General features: G+C 37.8%; 1 protein-coding gene across 1 annotated transcript; it reads right to left on the reverse strand.

The window, feature by feature from the left end:
• Positions 1-247: 247 nt before the first annotated feature.
• Positions 248-15,718, reverse strand: LOC131343041 (D-amino-acid oxidase-like). The gene is made up of 11 exons (XM_058374406.1): positions 15,581-15,718; positions 14,414-14,609; positions 13,821-13,935; positions 11,097-11,173; positions 9,360-9,425; positions 7,889-7,943; positions 5,537-5,641; positions 5,347-5,429; positions 3,860-3,977; positions 2,788-2,886; positions 248-884 (listed from the first exon to the last, which is right to left on the reverse strand). The coding sequence occupies exons 2-11, from the start codon at positions 14,605-14,607 to the stop codon at positions 753-755; spliced, it is 1,044 nt and encodes a 347-aa protein (XP_058230389.1). The 5' UTR covers positions 14,608-14,609; positions 15,581-15,718; the 3' UTR covers positions 248-752.
• Positions 15,719-17,475: the final 1,757 nt, after the last annotated feature.

The raw sequence follows: 17,475 nt of genomic DNA on the forward strand, positions 1-17,475 counted from the left end.
AACAGAACACACGCACTGAACATAAAACTTGGCTTGTCTTGGCTGACTGATTACATAGGGTGAAAAAACTCTTTAAAACATTTTTTCCCAGTAAATATTGCTTTTAATTCATTATATTCTTCTCAACACTTTCAGCTTTCTTGTTATCTATTGTCAGTATATTGTACTGTATTTTGCAACAAGACTTACTGCTTTTCACTTCTTATCTGTACAGTGAGTGCATTCATGATTTATTAAGGATTTGTTTAAATCACCTTATTGAAATGATAGCTGATGGGTTTCCATGGTGAAGTCCTGTGTGCATTCACACAGAGCAAGCTCTCTCTCCTACATACCTGCCTTTGCGATTTAGTGCTGAGTTTAGTGTCTGTGTGTGCAGATATTTTACACCACACTGGATCCACGTGTATCTACAATAAACTATATTTCAAATGAAAAAAAAACTTCCTTGTGCTTGTAATAATATTTATTGAATCATTGGATTGATTGTTTCTTTAGTTTTTTTTTATTTGTTTCTTTTGTCATGCATTTCAAAATGTGACTTTAATAGAAGACTGGTATATTACACTATGGCATGTTATTGTAATTGTGACATGTTAAATGGTTAGATCTTTAAAAAAATCTTTTCCTGTTACCATGCTGATTTAGACTGCAAAATAAATCAAACGTTTTCACTAGCAGGGTAAGCGAACACTGATTATGGATTAACTACTTAGAACAGGTAAATTACATCTTAAAAAAAACCTGGTGAATTAGAGCCGGGATTTGGTTTGGCTTGCTTTGGCTTGCTGCTGCAGGATTGTGCCAAAAAGACGAGCAGCTTCTTCAGCACAGCCACGATGGATCGTCAGTCCGTAGCCCCCGTGACCATAGTTATGGATTACCTGGTAGTGTGTTTAAGGAAAAAACATAATGCACATTGTGTTGCTTATTTAAGTAAACTTTAAATCCAATATTATTTAAGAATTAGAATGTTTACAGGACAATATATTGCAAATAAATTGTTACAGTTTGACTGAACTGCAGGCTTATGAATTTGACTTGAATCTTGTTTTTAATAACAACGTTAGCAATGTCTTGTCTGACTATCCTGTAAAACGTCAGGGTGTGCTATTATAGGAAAACAATCAACACTGTAACAGTAACTCGTAAACAATGGATTTACTCTTATCACAAACAATAATTCCTACAACAGCATTTCCCAAAGTGTTTTATTCCTCTTTTATCACAGCAGTTTGCCAACAGCTACCTTTTAAGTTATTAATGAACACCATACTTTTTATCCATTTATAGTCACATTTAATGAATGTTGTGGAATGTCAGTGAGCCAGGCTAGTTCCTCTTATAACTTTAGAGCAGCTATAAACATTTGTTCCCTCACCAGTCTCTTTTTTAAATTAATTACACAACAGAACAAAAAATAAAAAGCAAACTTCCCTGTCCTGAAGACTTTCTGAAATTAAAGGGAACACTTAATCATCACAGTATAACACCAAGTCAATTAAACTTTAGGGATATGAATCGATCCAGTTAGGAAGCATAAGGGATAAAATAAAATAGACTAACTGTAGAATTTAATAAGTTATTCTTATTTCTAGTTAATTAGTTATTTTTTGTTATTATTTTTCATTTTCCCCTCCCCTTTCTCTGTTTTCTTCTTTTGTAAAGCTGCTTTGAGACAATGTTCATTGTAAAAGGCGCTACACAAAATAAACTGAATTGAATTGAATTAAGTGAGTGTGAATCAGTTCCACCTGCTTTGGTGCAAATGAAAGTGACAACAGTTGCAATGGAGAGGCAACAGGAAGACAACCCCTAAATAGGGTCAATGATGGTCTGGGGAGGAATATCCTTAGAGACCTACATGTGCTCGCCAACAGTACCCTTACTACTGTCAGGTACCAGGATGAAATCAGTCAATGTCAGATCTTATGCTGGTGCAGTGGGTGCTGGGTACTTCCTTGTGGCTGACAATACCTGCCCTCATGTGGCCAGAGTATGTAGGCAGTTTCTAGATGGTGAAGCCATTGACTGGTGCTCACATTCCCCGGACCTGAATCACATTGAGAACTTCTGGGATGTTATGTATCAGAGCATCCAAAACCACCAAGTAACACAGCACACTGTCCAGGAGCTCATTGATGCCTTGATCCAGGTGTGTGAGGAGATCTTTCAGGACACCCTCCACCATCTTATCAGGAGCATACCCATGTCAGGAGTGCATACAGGCACAATGGGGACATGCACACAACTGACTTGCATTGTGAGTTGCTGTGATGAAATTCGTGCAGGTTGGATCAGCCTTTAATTTCAATATTTTGCAATATTTTTGAATGGGTTGTTGCTTTTGTTCTCAACAAATTACACAATGTAATCATGAAGTAAAGATTTGAATATTTCGTACATTAAAATCCAACGTGAGATTTAAGTGTTCCCTTAATTCTTTTATGAACAGTGTACATTTAATATGATCTGTATTATGGCTGGCAATACTGCCAGAGCTTCTGCTATAGAACACCTTCTGACTAATCAGACTTCAACAGCTCTGGGTTATAATATAGTTTTAAATTGTATCATAGATTTGGTTTAAGAAGGCAGGCATTTTTAACCTACCCTTGGTCAACATATTTATGATTACAAAATGATTCCTGTTCTGTTTAATCAAACCACTGGCCAAAACACAACGCTCGGGTCACAAATGACACGGTTTCCTGGAACAGCCTGAAATAAATCTATTTCTGCCTTTCAGGTTAGCTAACAGTGTGTGGCTGTGGTATAAAAGCTCACCTCTATCATGCTGGGTCCACAGCGGATGGTTTCTCTCTCCAGCCTGACTTTACTGCGTACAGGTCTGAGACCTGTCCAGTCCTCAACTATGCGAGCATGCTGACAAGGCAAAAACATACACGCATGTCTACTGATCCATTTATTATTTTGATATTATTAACTGATCAAACTATTTGAAACAACCTGACCAGATCAGCAGAGTAGGTCATAATGCAAGTTTGATGAATATTAATGAATATTTGAGTTCATCAAAAACCTGAAAAGCTTTTAACAAGAATTTGGAAGTCATGAATGTCTACTGAGAATATTCCTGTTCACTTCTTATATTCTCAGACAATATTAGCATCAGAAGTGAGGAAATTTCTTTTAAAAATGTAAGTCATTTAATAGTTCTAATTCAGTTACTGTTAAAACTTTATTTTTAAGAAATTATTAAGAAAACGTAAAAAAATAATAACACCCTTAACAGTTACTCTAACTTACCTACTATTAACAAATACCACTCCAGGAATTAAAATGTATGGAATGGGACAGATGGAACTTTAATACGATTTGGAAGGATGAATGAAGGACAACTAACAACTATTTAATAATCACTTAATCTTATTCATAGCATGAAGAAAATATAACAGTAATAAGAACACTTTTTTCCCCCAAAATCAGACACCCAAATAAACTTAAGGCCATTGTATTTTGGACTTTCATTGTTTCTGCACACTTAAAAAATCTATGTCTATAAAAATCTCAAAAACTCAAAAAACCCTTTGGGGTTTATTTCTAATGTACAATGCCTACAAGCACCTTTTGGGGTTAATTCCTTGCTCCTTTGGTGGAAACCAAAAGCAAGACGGCGTCTTCACTTGTAAATAGCTTTGCATAAAATGGCACAACATGGTTCATAAGACATACCAACTAATCAGTATTAAAATAGCTGCCTTCTATTTTTAATATGGAATTGTGTTGTATTTGTGTTCTATGTGTGTTGAATCACTAGATGGATAAATGAGATTAGATATGATTTTGATGGATGAACTGATGGACAGAAAACATAAGCATACTATAATTATCTTACTTTTAAACTGGGCTCTAGTGCACAGCTTCTCTCCCAAATGCTTTTGTGGTCGATAGAATTATTCTGCTCACTCCAGTTTCCCACTTGGAAAATTCCCCCAACAGTCACTAGACGACTCCTGAGAAAGTAGAACAGACATATATTCAGATCAGTGTGAGTAAGGAAGTTTTTTTTCAATACAGAATGTATTATACTTGGGTCCAAGTTAAATGCAGTTTGATCAGATCTCTTAATGCAAACTAAACCAGTTCTGAAGAGCTAAACCATTCAGGTCCACACAGAACACTACACACTGCATTCAATGTTAAAACACAGGAACAACTGTTCTATTTCTCCTCATATAATACATTAGAGATCATGATCTTAAAAAAAAAAAAAAAAAACTAAGGTCTCCAGTAAATAGATTACTGAGGTCTGACCAAGAAAAAAGCAAAGAGGAACAGAATTTTGCAGAAGTAAAACCAAACTGAAGATTACAAACGACAGCAGGACACATAGCACAGCTACTTCTTCTCTCTCTCAACTAGTTAAGAGTTTTTTTTCTTCAGTACTGCAGTGCACAGTATTTAAACCAGTAACACAATCTGATTACAAAAATACAAATTTTTGCTTATTCAATCATCTTCAATTTGCAAAAGGTTCCATGCTCTAATTATCATCTTATCGTTTTCAGAGAATTCCAGACAACTGAACATATCACATAAAGGTTTTCAAGGCTACTTATAGTGAAAAAGATTTACAATAAAATGAATTTTGTTGTCATTGCCAAAGCTGCAGAGAACTTTCACCAGCTCAGATCAGACTTCATCAGGTTTTTATGAATGAGTAAAGAAACTGCAGAAACCGCTCAGCATTGACATTGTACGTGAGATTTTACTACAGTATAAGTTGTTTTTTGTAACATTAATCAATACAAATTTGTTTTTAACAATATGGCTTCCAATCATTATCATTCCAGTGGTTAAACTCCACTCCATGTGTATAATTCTCGAGTAACCTTTTAACAGCACTTAAGTCTGTAGTCCAAATACAGACGTCAAAATAAAAAGTCTGTATTCCAAATAAAAGCATCAATGTTTGAGTAACCCAACTCTAAATACTGCCCAATGTTATTGCAAGTCCTGGGTTAAGAGCAAGATCCACAATATGTTCTATTTTTAGTTATTTTTAGTTCGGTATCAGCCAAGTGACAAATTTACATGAGTATTTTTATTGAACATTAGCAAACTGATAAGTATGAAAAGCATTAATTAGTAGATGTATATTAGGAGATATCCACTCAGCATCCTATCATGCTATGTTGGAAATGCATTATGTAATGAAACAGATACATAAAATGCATTATTATTTTACCATTTTATTTATTTTTACTGTAGATATGTACATGTATATGACATTTTGTTATGATAGACACAGCTTCTGCATTACGCATTATCTACATTCACATTTTAATCCTGTAATCTTATTATTCCAGCAAGAACACTCACCCTGGAATGATGTACGGTGAACTGTAAACTCCTGAAGTGAAATTGTGTGTCAGAATAAAATGCTTTATCCAAGGAGCATCCACCTAATGAAGCAGAAAGGAAGATGGACCCAATTTTTTAAATCATGGAACCCAGGACTATATACATAGAGACTCATTATGCCCTCATGATTAACTGCTCAACCTCTGACCTTGATGATCTGTCCTCGGCCTGGAGTCAGCTCAGGATCAGGTTGGAGGTCACCTGATCGTACACCAGAGCAGTTAACGATAACGTCTGCTCCACTCTCTGCCAGCTAAAACACATGACAATTCTTAATAATATCTGAGTCCAGAACCATAAAATTGTTTAACTTCTTAACTAGTAATATTTCAATTCAAGCAAATGGTGTGAGAACTGAATAAGTGAACGGAGTAATAGTATAAACAGGTTTTGATAGACAAGTATGTTAAAGATTAACAACTCCACCTCCAGCACCACCAAACTGAACAGTGGTGTGGCCCAGGGCTGAGTGCACAGTCCTGTATTGTTTTACACTGATAAATCATGAATGTGCTACAAAGAACAGGTCAAATCAAATAATCATATTTGCTTATGACACTACATTTGCGAGCCTCAGAGAGGAGATCAACCAGGTGCAGAATAGTGTCAAGACAATATATCTATTGATGATGATAAGACTAAATAAATTAATGTTGACTTCAGGAGAACCTGAGTGGACCACTCACTCACCACTGTACATCAACGAAACAAGTGTGGAGAGAGTCAAAAGATCCATTTTTTTTGTTGTACACATGACAGAGGACCTCACCTAGACTATAAACACCCCCTGCCCATCCAAGAAGGCAGATTCTGAGGCGGTCAGATAACTCATCCCCTTGCTGTCTACCAGTGCTCACCTGAGCTAGTCTAAAGCCTAACCCAGTTTGACTAAACACCACTGCACACCTACACATAACAAAGCTACAGTATCTCACAAAAGTGAGAACACCCCTCACATTTTTGTAAATATTTTATTATATCTTTTCATGTGACAACACTGAAGAAATGACCCTCTGCTCCAATGTAAAGTAGTGAGTGTACAGCCTGTATAACAGTGTAAATTTGCTGTCCCCTCAAAATAATTCAACACACAGCCATTAATGTCTAAACCGTTGGCAACAAAAGTGAGTACACCCCTAAGTGGAAATGTCCAAATTGGGCCCAAAGTGTCAATATTTTGTGTGGCCACCATTATTTTCCAGCACTGCCTTAACCCTCTTGGGCATGGAGTTCACCAGAGCTTCACAGGTTGCCACTGGAGTCCTCTTCCACTCCTCCATGATGACATCACAGAGCTGGTGGATGTTAGAGACCTTGTGCTCCCCCACCTTAGGGTTTAGGTCTGGAGACATGCTTGGCCAGTCCATCACCTTTACCCTCAGCTCCTTTAGCAAGGCAGTGGTCATCTTGGAGGTGTGTTTGGGGTCGTTATCATGTTGGAATACTGCCCTGCGGCCCAGTCTCCGAAGGGAGGGGATCGTGTTCTGCTTCAGTATGTCACAGTACATGTTGGCATTCATGGTTCCCTCAATGAACTGTAGCTCCCCAGTGCCAGCAGCACTCATGCAGGCCCAGACCATGACACTCCCACCACCATGCTTGACTGTAGGCAAGAGGACTGACTACTTGACTGTAGGCTTTGTACTCCTCACCTGGTTGCCGCCACACACACTTGACACCATCTGAACCAAATAAGTTTATCTTGGTCTCATTGGACCACAGGACATGGTTCCAGTAATCCATGTCCTTAGTCTGCTTATCTACAGCAAACTGTATGCGAGCTTTCTTGTGCATCATCTTTAGTAGAGGCTTCCTTCTGGGACGACAGCCATGCAGACCAATTTGATGCAGTGTGCGGCGTACGGTCTGAGCACTGACAGGCTGACCCCCCACCCCTTCAACCTCTGCAGCAATGCTGGCAGCACTCATACGTCTATTTCCCAAAGACAACCTCCTGACACTGAGCATGTGCACACAACTTCTTTGGTGGACCATGGCAAGGCCTGTTCTGAGTGGAACCTGTCCTGTAAAAAATGTGAGGGGTGTTCTCACTTTTGTGAGATACTGTACATCAGACACTTTATGGAACTTTAAACCTACTGCTATTACCCTACCAATTATTTACAATTTACTGCCTTGTTCTGTGTTCTGTGTACTTATTGTGTTATGCATTGTGCTGCACTCATCTCACACTGTTGTGTACATGCTCTTAATGTAGTGGCTGCACCATCATCCTGTAAAAAATTACTTTTTGTTCCCACGTATACAAGTTATATAGGGGAATGACATTAAGAATTCACTTGACCTGAATAGCGAATAGGATCAATGCAAAATAAAGGGAGTAAGGACCATAACGGGAAATCGGTCTAATACATTTTATTTTATCTAATACCTTTTATTTTTGTGATATACTAGTCATATTTACCTGAATACTTTAAATGGCAACAACTAAAACTATTTTAAGCATCTACTGTATATGCTACAACAAAATTAGTCTGACCTCTTGGAATGAATGGATCTTTCTGTGGTGGAACTTCACTCCTCTTTTTGCCAACCTGAATGAAGGAAAAAACTTGCTATTAATGTCCAATAACATTAATCCTTGTTTGTTTATCTTTGCAAAAATAATTTGTATAGTTTTGGTTGAGATCTACTGATGACATGTCATGTTTTATTCCTTACTTATTAACTGCACTTATTGCTTATGTTTAGCTAGGTGAGTAAAAAAGTGAACATTGGTGTCAACTGTCAGGAACAACTGGACAGTTCCCTGCCAGGCCCGGAGAGGGCACTGGCAGGTCAATCATGGAAGCCTGCTTCTTCTTGTGTATTTTGTGCTATGCCCGTCCCATTGTTCTCCTTCCTGTTGTATCACCTGTTCCCCATTTACTTTAATGTCTAGCCCTATAAATTCACAGTGGAGGACATCTGACAGACCACCTGCTTCGGAAAACGTTCAAGCAGGTGGGCCCCCTTCCCCGTTTCCCCAGGGTGGTGCCTCCATCCTTGTCCCATTTGAAGACGCCACTCCGAGATGGAGTTTCCGTGGAGGACGCCGCTAGACTTTATGTCTTGGGGGGCACCCCCCTTTTTTATCAGTCCCACTGGAAGCGTGGTTTCCACCACCTTGCCAGCCGGGGACTCTGCTCCACGATGGGGTTTTCCGTGGAGGACGTCGCTCGACATCCCAGGTGGAAGACGCTTCCCTCCTGTCTCGTGTACATGTCGGATGTCACTGTATCCCCAGGACCTGGGGCACCGCTGTGGACTGCATTTATGAACTTCATCACGCCTTGCATCTCCCCCCGTAATATAGACTACACCTCCTGCCTACCTCTGGGGCGTCCTTTAGCTTTGCTGGAGGCGCTTCAGGAGCGCGGGGGGGGGGTTATGTCAGGAACAGCTGGACAGTTCCCTGCCAGGCCCGGAGAAGGCACTGGCAGGCAAATCTTGGAAGCCTGCTTCTTCTTGTGTATTTTGTGCTATGCCCGTCCCATTGTTCTCCTTCCTGTTGTATCACCTGTTCCCCATTTACCTTATGTCTATGATCTAGGGATCCTTGTATACCTGTCCTTTGTCGGTCATTGTAATCTGCTCTGTGGTTTTTGTGTTTAATGTTTTGTTTTGTTTATGTTTACGCTATGCTCATGTTCTCATGTTTCAGCCAGGTTTTAGTTTTTGTTTTTTTTTAGTTTCTTTGCCATGTTCTGTATAGTGTTAGGTTAGTCTGCCCCATGTCTTGTGTTTGTGTAAAAAAAGCAGTGCTTCTTTGAATCCCACACTTGGGTCTTACTCCATGGCGTGTAGGCGCACGCACCACCATGGAGGCCCGGGTTCACACCCCGCACTGGTCGGGGGCGTCCGGACGTGACATCAACCTGGTAAAACATTTATTAAGGGGACAAATAAACATAAACATTTACAGGATAAATGTAGACTGAACAGCACTGAGATAAAGCCTGATCTCTCACCAGTTCATGAGCCAGGGCAGATACGTCTTCCCTTCCAGCATTATAGAAGTGTTAAACCACCCCATGCTGAGAACAACATAATAGAGAAAACACTGTTTTATTAACAGTGAAGCCTTAGCATGGAGAACAGGTACAGCTTCATTTGCTAGGATTTAATGCTCAAAAGCTGAGGGAATAAACATATGTATAATAATTACGTAGAAACCTAAACAGCTGTAAAAAATAAAATAAAAATACATTTTTACCAAATGTTAACCATATTAGAATGAATGCTAGTCATGGAAAAAGTGGGATGAATGACAAATCTTTGTACATATAAAACCTAAAAGTGATTTTAGTCTCATTTCCGTAATCTCTTATTTCCTCCTCGTTTGCAGATCATGAAACTCCTTGAACACAGGAAAGGCTCTTTCCAAATCAATATTGCTTATAATCATAATAAGTGAATTAAATTATTAATACACAGTGGCTATATATTTTTCTTTTTCATTTTTTTCTTCATGCACAAACAGTCTTAATAAAGAAAGAACATCCAGTAAGCAACAGTTCTATGAATGGAAAAGCCCTGTTGATGAGAGAAGACAGAAGTCAACAATCGTCGGACTGAATCTACACAGCCAGCAGCAGAAATCCATGGACCCAACCTGCCTTGTGTCAACAGTCAAGGCTGATGGAGGTGGTGTAATGGTGTTGGAAATGTTTTCCGGCCTAGAATTTGCTTGAATGTCACAGGTCTATAATGGATATTTACTCACTGAACTGTTTATTAGGTCACTAATACTGGGTTTACTAATACTCCCTTATGGCATTTATTCTACAAGATTTTTTCCACAAGACTTTCATGTGGCAAATCTCCCATTCTGCCACATTCTGAAGGTGTTCTGTTGTACTCAGATCCAGTGACTGGGAAGGCCACGGAAGAACACTGAACTCAGTGTCATACTTATAAAACCAGTTTGAAGTGACTTTTGCTTTGTGACACAGAGCATTATCATGCTGGAAGGAGCCATTAGAAGATGGGTAAATTGTGGCTATGAGGGATGCAAATCATCAGCAACAATACTCAAATACACTAGGACATTTGTTGAGCCCAACGTGTGATAAGAAAACTTTCTCCATGCCATTGAATGATACCCACCAGCCAGGACTGTTGACACAAGGCAGGTTTAGTTTCATGATGTTGGTGCTGAATTCTGACCCTACCCTCTGCGTGCCTGAGCAGAAATTAAGATTAATCAAATCTAGGCCATGTTTTTTCTAGTGTTAACTGTCCAATTTTGGTGAGTCCTTAACATTCTGTTCTTGGCTGACAGACGTAAAACCCAACGTGGTCTGCTGTTGATCCAACTCAAGGTGTGACATGACTAGAGGTTATTTGACTTACTGTAGCCTTGCTGTCAGCTTGAAGCAGTCTGGCTATTCCCTGTTGACCTCTCTCAACAACACGGCAGTTCCTTCTGCCTTTACAGAAATACTACACAAACCAGCTCATATGAGACCAACAATCGAGCCGCAATCAAATGTACAGCTGTTTCACTATAACACCCATTGACAAATGCATACAAATTACAGATGCAGTCACAAATGTGGATTAAACCTGAGCAACAGGAATCTGTGATCAAAATAATTATCCAGAGTAAAGTTTCCAGTAATAAATTTTACAGATGATGTCTGTTATCATGATGTTTTAAAATAATGCTAATGTTAGTTCAGTGCTGTTGATTTAACTGTGTGTACCTGTATCCTGGAAACATATCGAGCTCACGCTGGGTAAGTTCCCGAAAACCCAACACAATGTCTCTAAATGATGGCTCCTGCAGAGAAAGAAACATTATAGTAATTTTCCTCAAATTATAATTCTTTTCTGAGATGTAGAGACAGTGAGATATGAGACAGTGTAGGGTCTAAGAAACTGTTTTGTGATACAATTTTTGTTGCTCCTGTTCTCCATCATTGGATATAAAATTAAACAATAAAATTGTACAGAAATCACAGTGCTGTACAGTCTATATGTAGTAGGATGTTTTTAAACAAATACAGACACAAATTACAAAGAGGAAGAGCACTATTCTTTAGAAAAAAAAAAGTTTACCAGAAATGTTATGTTATATACCAGGCATAACATTATGAGCACCTGCCTAATATTCTGTTGGTCCCCCTATTGCTGCCAAAACAGCTCTGACCCATCATGCACTGTGTATTCTGACACCTTTCTATCAGAATCAGTATTAAGTTCTTCAGCAATTTGAGCAACAGTAGTTCGTCTGTTGGATCAGACCACACAGGCCAGCCATCACTCCCCACGTGTATCATGCCCATGACCCTGTTGCTGGTTCACTTTTGTTCTTTCCTTGGACCACTTTTGATAGATATTGACCACTGCAGACAGGGAAACACCGCACAAGAGTTTTGGAGATGCTCTGATCCAGCCATATAAAATTTGGCCCTTCATCAAACTCGCTCATATCCTTATGCTTGCCCATTTTTCCTGCTTCTGTCACATCAATTTTGAGGACACAATGTTCACTTGGTGCCTAATATATCCCACCCACTAACAGGTGCCGTGATGAGGAGATCATCAGTGTTATTCACTTGAACTGAATAACAGATTTGAACTGAGGAAATGCTGGTATATTCATAAAGACTTTCCTGTGCTCATCCATATTTACAATATGCTAATACTGAATATCATTTCAACAGACTTGTTAATCTTTACTGTTCTAAATCTGTACATATCCTGTAATGATTAACTGTATTCCATTTATCTGATGTCACCTGGAAGAGGCTGTGTTCCCTTTATGCAAGTCTGGTTCATCTCAAGATTCCTTCCTCATATTACTGTCTCAGGAAGTTTTTTTGTGTTTACTTAGCTACAAGAGCATTAGTGAGGTCAAGCACCTGCTACAGCTACCCCAGATGCCCCTCCAGACCACCAGAGGGCACCCTTACACACACAGTTTGAACCATTTCCAGTCCAGTTCACCCCAAAGATGTTTGGTGAGTTTTAGGTCAGGGCTCTGTGCAGGTCCCTTGAGTTCTTCCACACTAAACTTGGCAAACCATGTCTTCATAGATCTCAATTTGTGCAGAGAGGAATTGTCATGCTGGAACTGCTTTGAGCTTCTTAGCTCCACTGATGGGAAATTGTATTGCAGCATATAAAGAAATTCTAGAAAATTGTGTGCTTCCATATTTGTGGCAACAGTTTGGGGAAGAACCACATATAGGTGTGACTATTGGCCATACAGTGTATATTTCCTTGGTTGGAAAGTTTATTTAAGGATTATTACCATCAGTGTGTATCATTTGAAAAGAACCTAGAGGATTTGATGAAGACCACATTACCAAGTATAACCCTTTCAAGTCTCAGATTATTACTGAGTAATTAACCTTAAATTATATTATTCATTGCATTTACAGTACTACTACTTAACTGTTCCATTATAGCAATTGCACTAAGATGGTATTGTGGGGGAAAACTGTAAAATAGCCTAAAAACTACACAGAAATATAACCTCAGAATTTTCACATGCTGTAAACTGGCCAGGAAAGCCAATTACATTAAAAAGCCCCAATACACTTTGGGACAAAGTCTTACTGGGAGGTGGGAGAAAGATTGACCCATTGTGGAGAAAAATTAACTGTTCATCTGTAGAACATCATTACCAGTCAAAGGTTTGGGCAGTAAATTTGTAGAATGAATATTTCATTTTATATAGTATTTTGAATATTCTTTGACATTTGGCTTATGAATAGATAAGCACAGCACACCTCTTTTATCAGTCAGAGAAAAAGGTTTTTGGAAAAGTCAGAGGCTCTGTGCCATAGGAAAGTACTTTTTTGACAAAAATTTTAAGCTGTGTTTCTTTTGTTTTATTAATTTCAACTAAGAGAAAAATATAACTTTGAACAGATACAACGTATGGCAGGTCATTTATTAATAGAAAAAATATATTCAAAAATATTGGCCAATACTGGCATGCCCCTTTGAGGAAAATTATCTATCACTTTATATCATTGATTTTTCCTATGACAGCATTCGCCTTCATTTCTGGTTTCATTACATGTTTATTTTTTCATTATTATTTTAAAATAGCAAAAACAGTAAAAGTAAAGAAAAGTTCTCTGCTCAAACTTTTCCCTGGAAGTGTACATATTGCCGCTAGATCAGTTATAGTATATTTTTAGCCTGGAAATAAACGTTTTTTTTTAAATAAATTTTGCTCCCCTAATATAGAGGTACCAAGTTAAGTTACAGCTGACATTCTTCAGCTAACATGATAACATTTGTGTCATTTCAAAGTCTGTTGAAAAAATAAAAAAAAGAATATGAACTATACTGTATATCAATCGGGAAAACGTTTCATTGTATTCTCATGCTGAGATTTATTATAATCTTTCTTATAATGGTACTATTGTATATCTCACAAACAAACCTCCAAAAAAAGAAAGTAACTTTACCGGGGCATGTTTGGTGCACAGGTTGTATCCTGACTGCAGAAATATTCCCATTTCAGTAGATTCAGGAGAGCTGAGGAAACTCAGAAGGTAATCAAATGTCTCTTTGTTCCATTGTCTAGAAAAAGAATGAAAGTGACATAAAGCTGCTGCACCACTCATAACCACTAAAAAAATAAAGAATCTGTCTATGCAATGCTGACTTTTTAAAAATAATTAAGGAGGATTTGATTCATGCTTCATATCACATGAGCACAGTCAATGCCATTGCTTTTCACTAATTATGTTTGACCTCTGACAACAAGAACTTTTCTTTACTTGTTCCTTAATGGGCATATTTTCATCTGTATATCAAAAGTAGTCCGGAATTTCTACTGTCATTGGGGACTAACTCTTAATTTCACTTCTATTATCTACCCATGTTCCAAGACAAGACTTAGCCTTTGTCTCAGGACAAGCCAGGACACTAAATCAGCATTTGGTGACCATTATCATTTCTAATAAAGTAATTAGATTTACAGCTAAGCAGAAGCTGTGTGTTTGTCCCCCTGTGACAAACACAAATTTTAACCAAATCCATTCATCTCTGCCCTTACGTTTCCTGGACATTGCCCTTATCATAGAGGTAAGGCTGCCACAGTCCTGCTGCTCCGTCACTTGTGGTCAGAGGAGTGAAGACATCTGCGTAGACATCTATTTTCAAGGGATTGACTTTGTCATGGTAATGCTCGTAAATGCTCTGAGCTGTGGACAGACCGATGACCCCAGCTCCAATGACTGCTACACGCATGGCTGCAAAGAGACAATATTACACAAACGTTATTAAACGAATATCTAGCAGATCTGAGACCAGACCAATAGGCAAAGCCAAATCTCTCCACCCATTTGCAACAGAAGATCTGCATGGTGAGGAGGGCCATCAGGGATTACCAGCAAACGCAGCAGCAGAAATCAAGCTCTTATCTACAATCTCAGTGACTTTACCAACTTTCTCAGTTGAGGAAGGCAAGACCCACTTAATTGCTGTATAGAAAATTGATGGCTATTGATTTAGTATCAAATCTCCAAAATACTATGCATCTGTTAATAACCATAAAGTAAATTTTCACCTTAACATCATAGATCAAAAACACTGGGTTTCATACTGATATCAGTGGAAAGATAAGCAGTAGTCGGCATGACTTTCACGTGACTGGTGAGTATTATTACTCAAGCTGTACTTTGTGGTGAATGGTCCTTGGACTATTGTGCTTTTATTACTTATTATATTGCACAGTAACATTTACCATGCATTGTGTATTGTTATACTGTAACTCACACAAATACAAAAAGATCTAATCTCTGAATGAGTCTGTGCAATACATCACAAAATCCACAATATATATTCTTTATATATGTAACATGGACAAGAAACCTGACATATTGTCTCAGATCTTTTTCATTTGCATTGCATTTGACAACATTTACAAACACCATATGCTACAGTTGCTACTAATGTTTAAAAAAAATCATTAAGAAAATACATTTTAAAAAGTCAGTGTGATTTGCATGCTGGTTTAAAGACGTGCATAGTTTGCAAACACCGTGCATTATGCTGGATATTAAAACTTTTTTGACAAATTTGACACAGCCAGCATAGACGGTTTATTCCACAAAACCAGTATTGTGGAATTACCTGGTTGCTTAAGAAAGCCTGTTATTTTATTAAATATGCAGGGCATAAATCCAAATAGTGAAAAATTTGTGGAATCAAATGGACTTACCTGAGTTTGGTCTTGCTTCTACTTCTTTAAACAAAAAACAAGTAGCAGCAGTGTTACATAAGACCGTACAAAGTAACACTGTGCAGCGTTCAAGAGCTCCAACCTGTGCCAAGTTCAATACACACTCCAATTGGTCTAGTTGCCTTTATTCCCAGCCTCCGATACAGAACTGAGGTCAGAGCTGTCAACCTGGAGATTATTTTGTTTACATTTTACCATTTCACATAATACAGTTATGAAGCTATAAATATTGCATCAGAAGAGATTTTTAATAAGCCCAATGCCTTAAAATGGTATTTACAGGGGGACTAATATGTAATATGAGCACGAATATATTGTTCTAAACCACAAAAATGCCATTCAGAACAATTAGCAAATATGTTGCATGATTGTGAAGAATATTTGTTTCTTTGTCCTTTTTTGTCTTCTTTTAATAACGTATTACAATACATATTACTCATGAGTATACAAAGTTTTTGACAGTTCAGCAAAAAACAATGACTAAATTATACACGAATGTGTGTCTATATTGTATTTTGTATATGATTGGTGCCAAAGATTGCAGATCTTGCTTGTTGATCTTTGAGGTTTTAAACGTTCTCTACTGTAATGAGACACCAGAAAACAGTACAAAGTTCAGCACAAAATTAAAATGGCAATTTTCTAATGTAAAAAAAATCATAGTAGAACTTTTTCTACTCTCTGTATGAAATTACAACATATAAAAAAATAATTGAAATATTATTGAGAAAAACTTATAACAATAACCTGTTGTGTGACCTTTTTATAACTGGGTATGTGGCTGTGTTCAGAATGAACTAATCACATTCTCATGTTCAAAAGTAATCAACCAATCTCGTGCGCAAAAGTAATTATTATACAGCTGTTAGCAATGAAATTAACCTCAAATAAAGTCGCTGTTTCTGCCGACTGGTTTGATCCGACTGGTAAGGCCATGATCTGCAAAGAGCTTACAAAGCATGCATGGTATTGATCATAAGAGGGGTATAAAGTGTTTTCCAAAATATTAACTATACCATGGAACATCAGCAGCAGTTAGAGAAAATGGCGCATGACCATGGCATCACCAAGAACAGGATGTCCCTTTAAAATTTATAAAAGCCAAGAGACCTGCAACAGAATTACTGTAAAAAATGCTGGTGGCAGCAACATGATTTTGGGCTGCTTTTCTTCAACCAGAGCTGGGGCTTTTATCAAGGTGAATATCTAAAAACAACCAGATCTTAGTGAAAACTTTTAGGTGTTAGCTACTAAGCTTAATATAAAAAGGAATTTGACCTTTCAGCACAAAAACATACATCCAAGTCAACAAAGGAATGGCTTAACCAAAAGAACCATTTTAACCGGGTCAAGTGCAGTTTTTATATCCACTGTATATTCAGTTCATTGAAGGTATGTAGGTTTTTTTTCCACACAGTCAATTTGGTTGTGAGCTCAAATATAGTTTTTAGGTTTAAAACTGGCCGAGGTGAGGTTAATGCTGTAAAACGTTAAAAGGCGGTTTATTTAACATGTCTTTCAGTTTTTGTCTTTCCATATATTGTAATATTTTAATATTTCCTACTCCATTATATTCGTTTTTGCACAATTGTGTCAATTTTCTCAACAAAAAAAAAGAAAAAGAAAAATTATTGTGTCTGCTTCCACAACCCCTACAGGCTATACCTCAGATGAACTTGTTTACAATGTGGACTTAAGTGGCTTTCAGTTATTATGCAATCTGAATTCAATCTAACGTCACATTATGTGGAACTACAACACTCTGCAACACAAGAATGCCAGACATGCTTTACTGCCCTTGATAACATTGCACTGATTATACACTGTATAACCCTTTATTTAACACACAACTTGGCCACCAGAGGTCACATTAG

The sequence above is a fragment of the Hemibagrus wyckioides genome, linkage group LG22 (genome assembly GCF_019097595.1).
Source record: "Hemibagrus wyckioides isolate EC202008001 linkage group LG22, SWU_Hwy_1.0, whole genome shotgun sequence".
Lineage (NCBI taxonomy): Eukaryota > Metazoa > Chordata > Actinopteri > Siluriformes > Bagridae > Hemibagrus > Hemibagrus wyckioides.

Excerpts from the sequence above, each read along its gene's own strand:
- LOC131343041 (XM_058374406.1), bottom strand. The coding sequence starts at position 14,607 with ATGCGTGTAGCAGTCATTGGAGCTGGGGTCATCGGTCTGTCCACAGCT. Across the intron at positions 9,426-11,096 it reads GATATGTTTCCAGGATACAG|CATGGGGTGGTTTAACACTT; the intron begins GTACACACAGTT and ends TGTTGTTCTCAG. Across the intron at positions 885-2,787 it reads GTGGACCCAGCATGATAGAG|GTAATCCATAACTATGGTCA; the intron begins GTGAGCTTTTAT and ends ACACACTACCAG.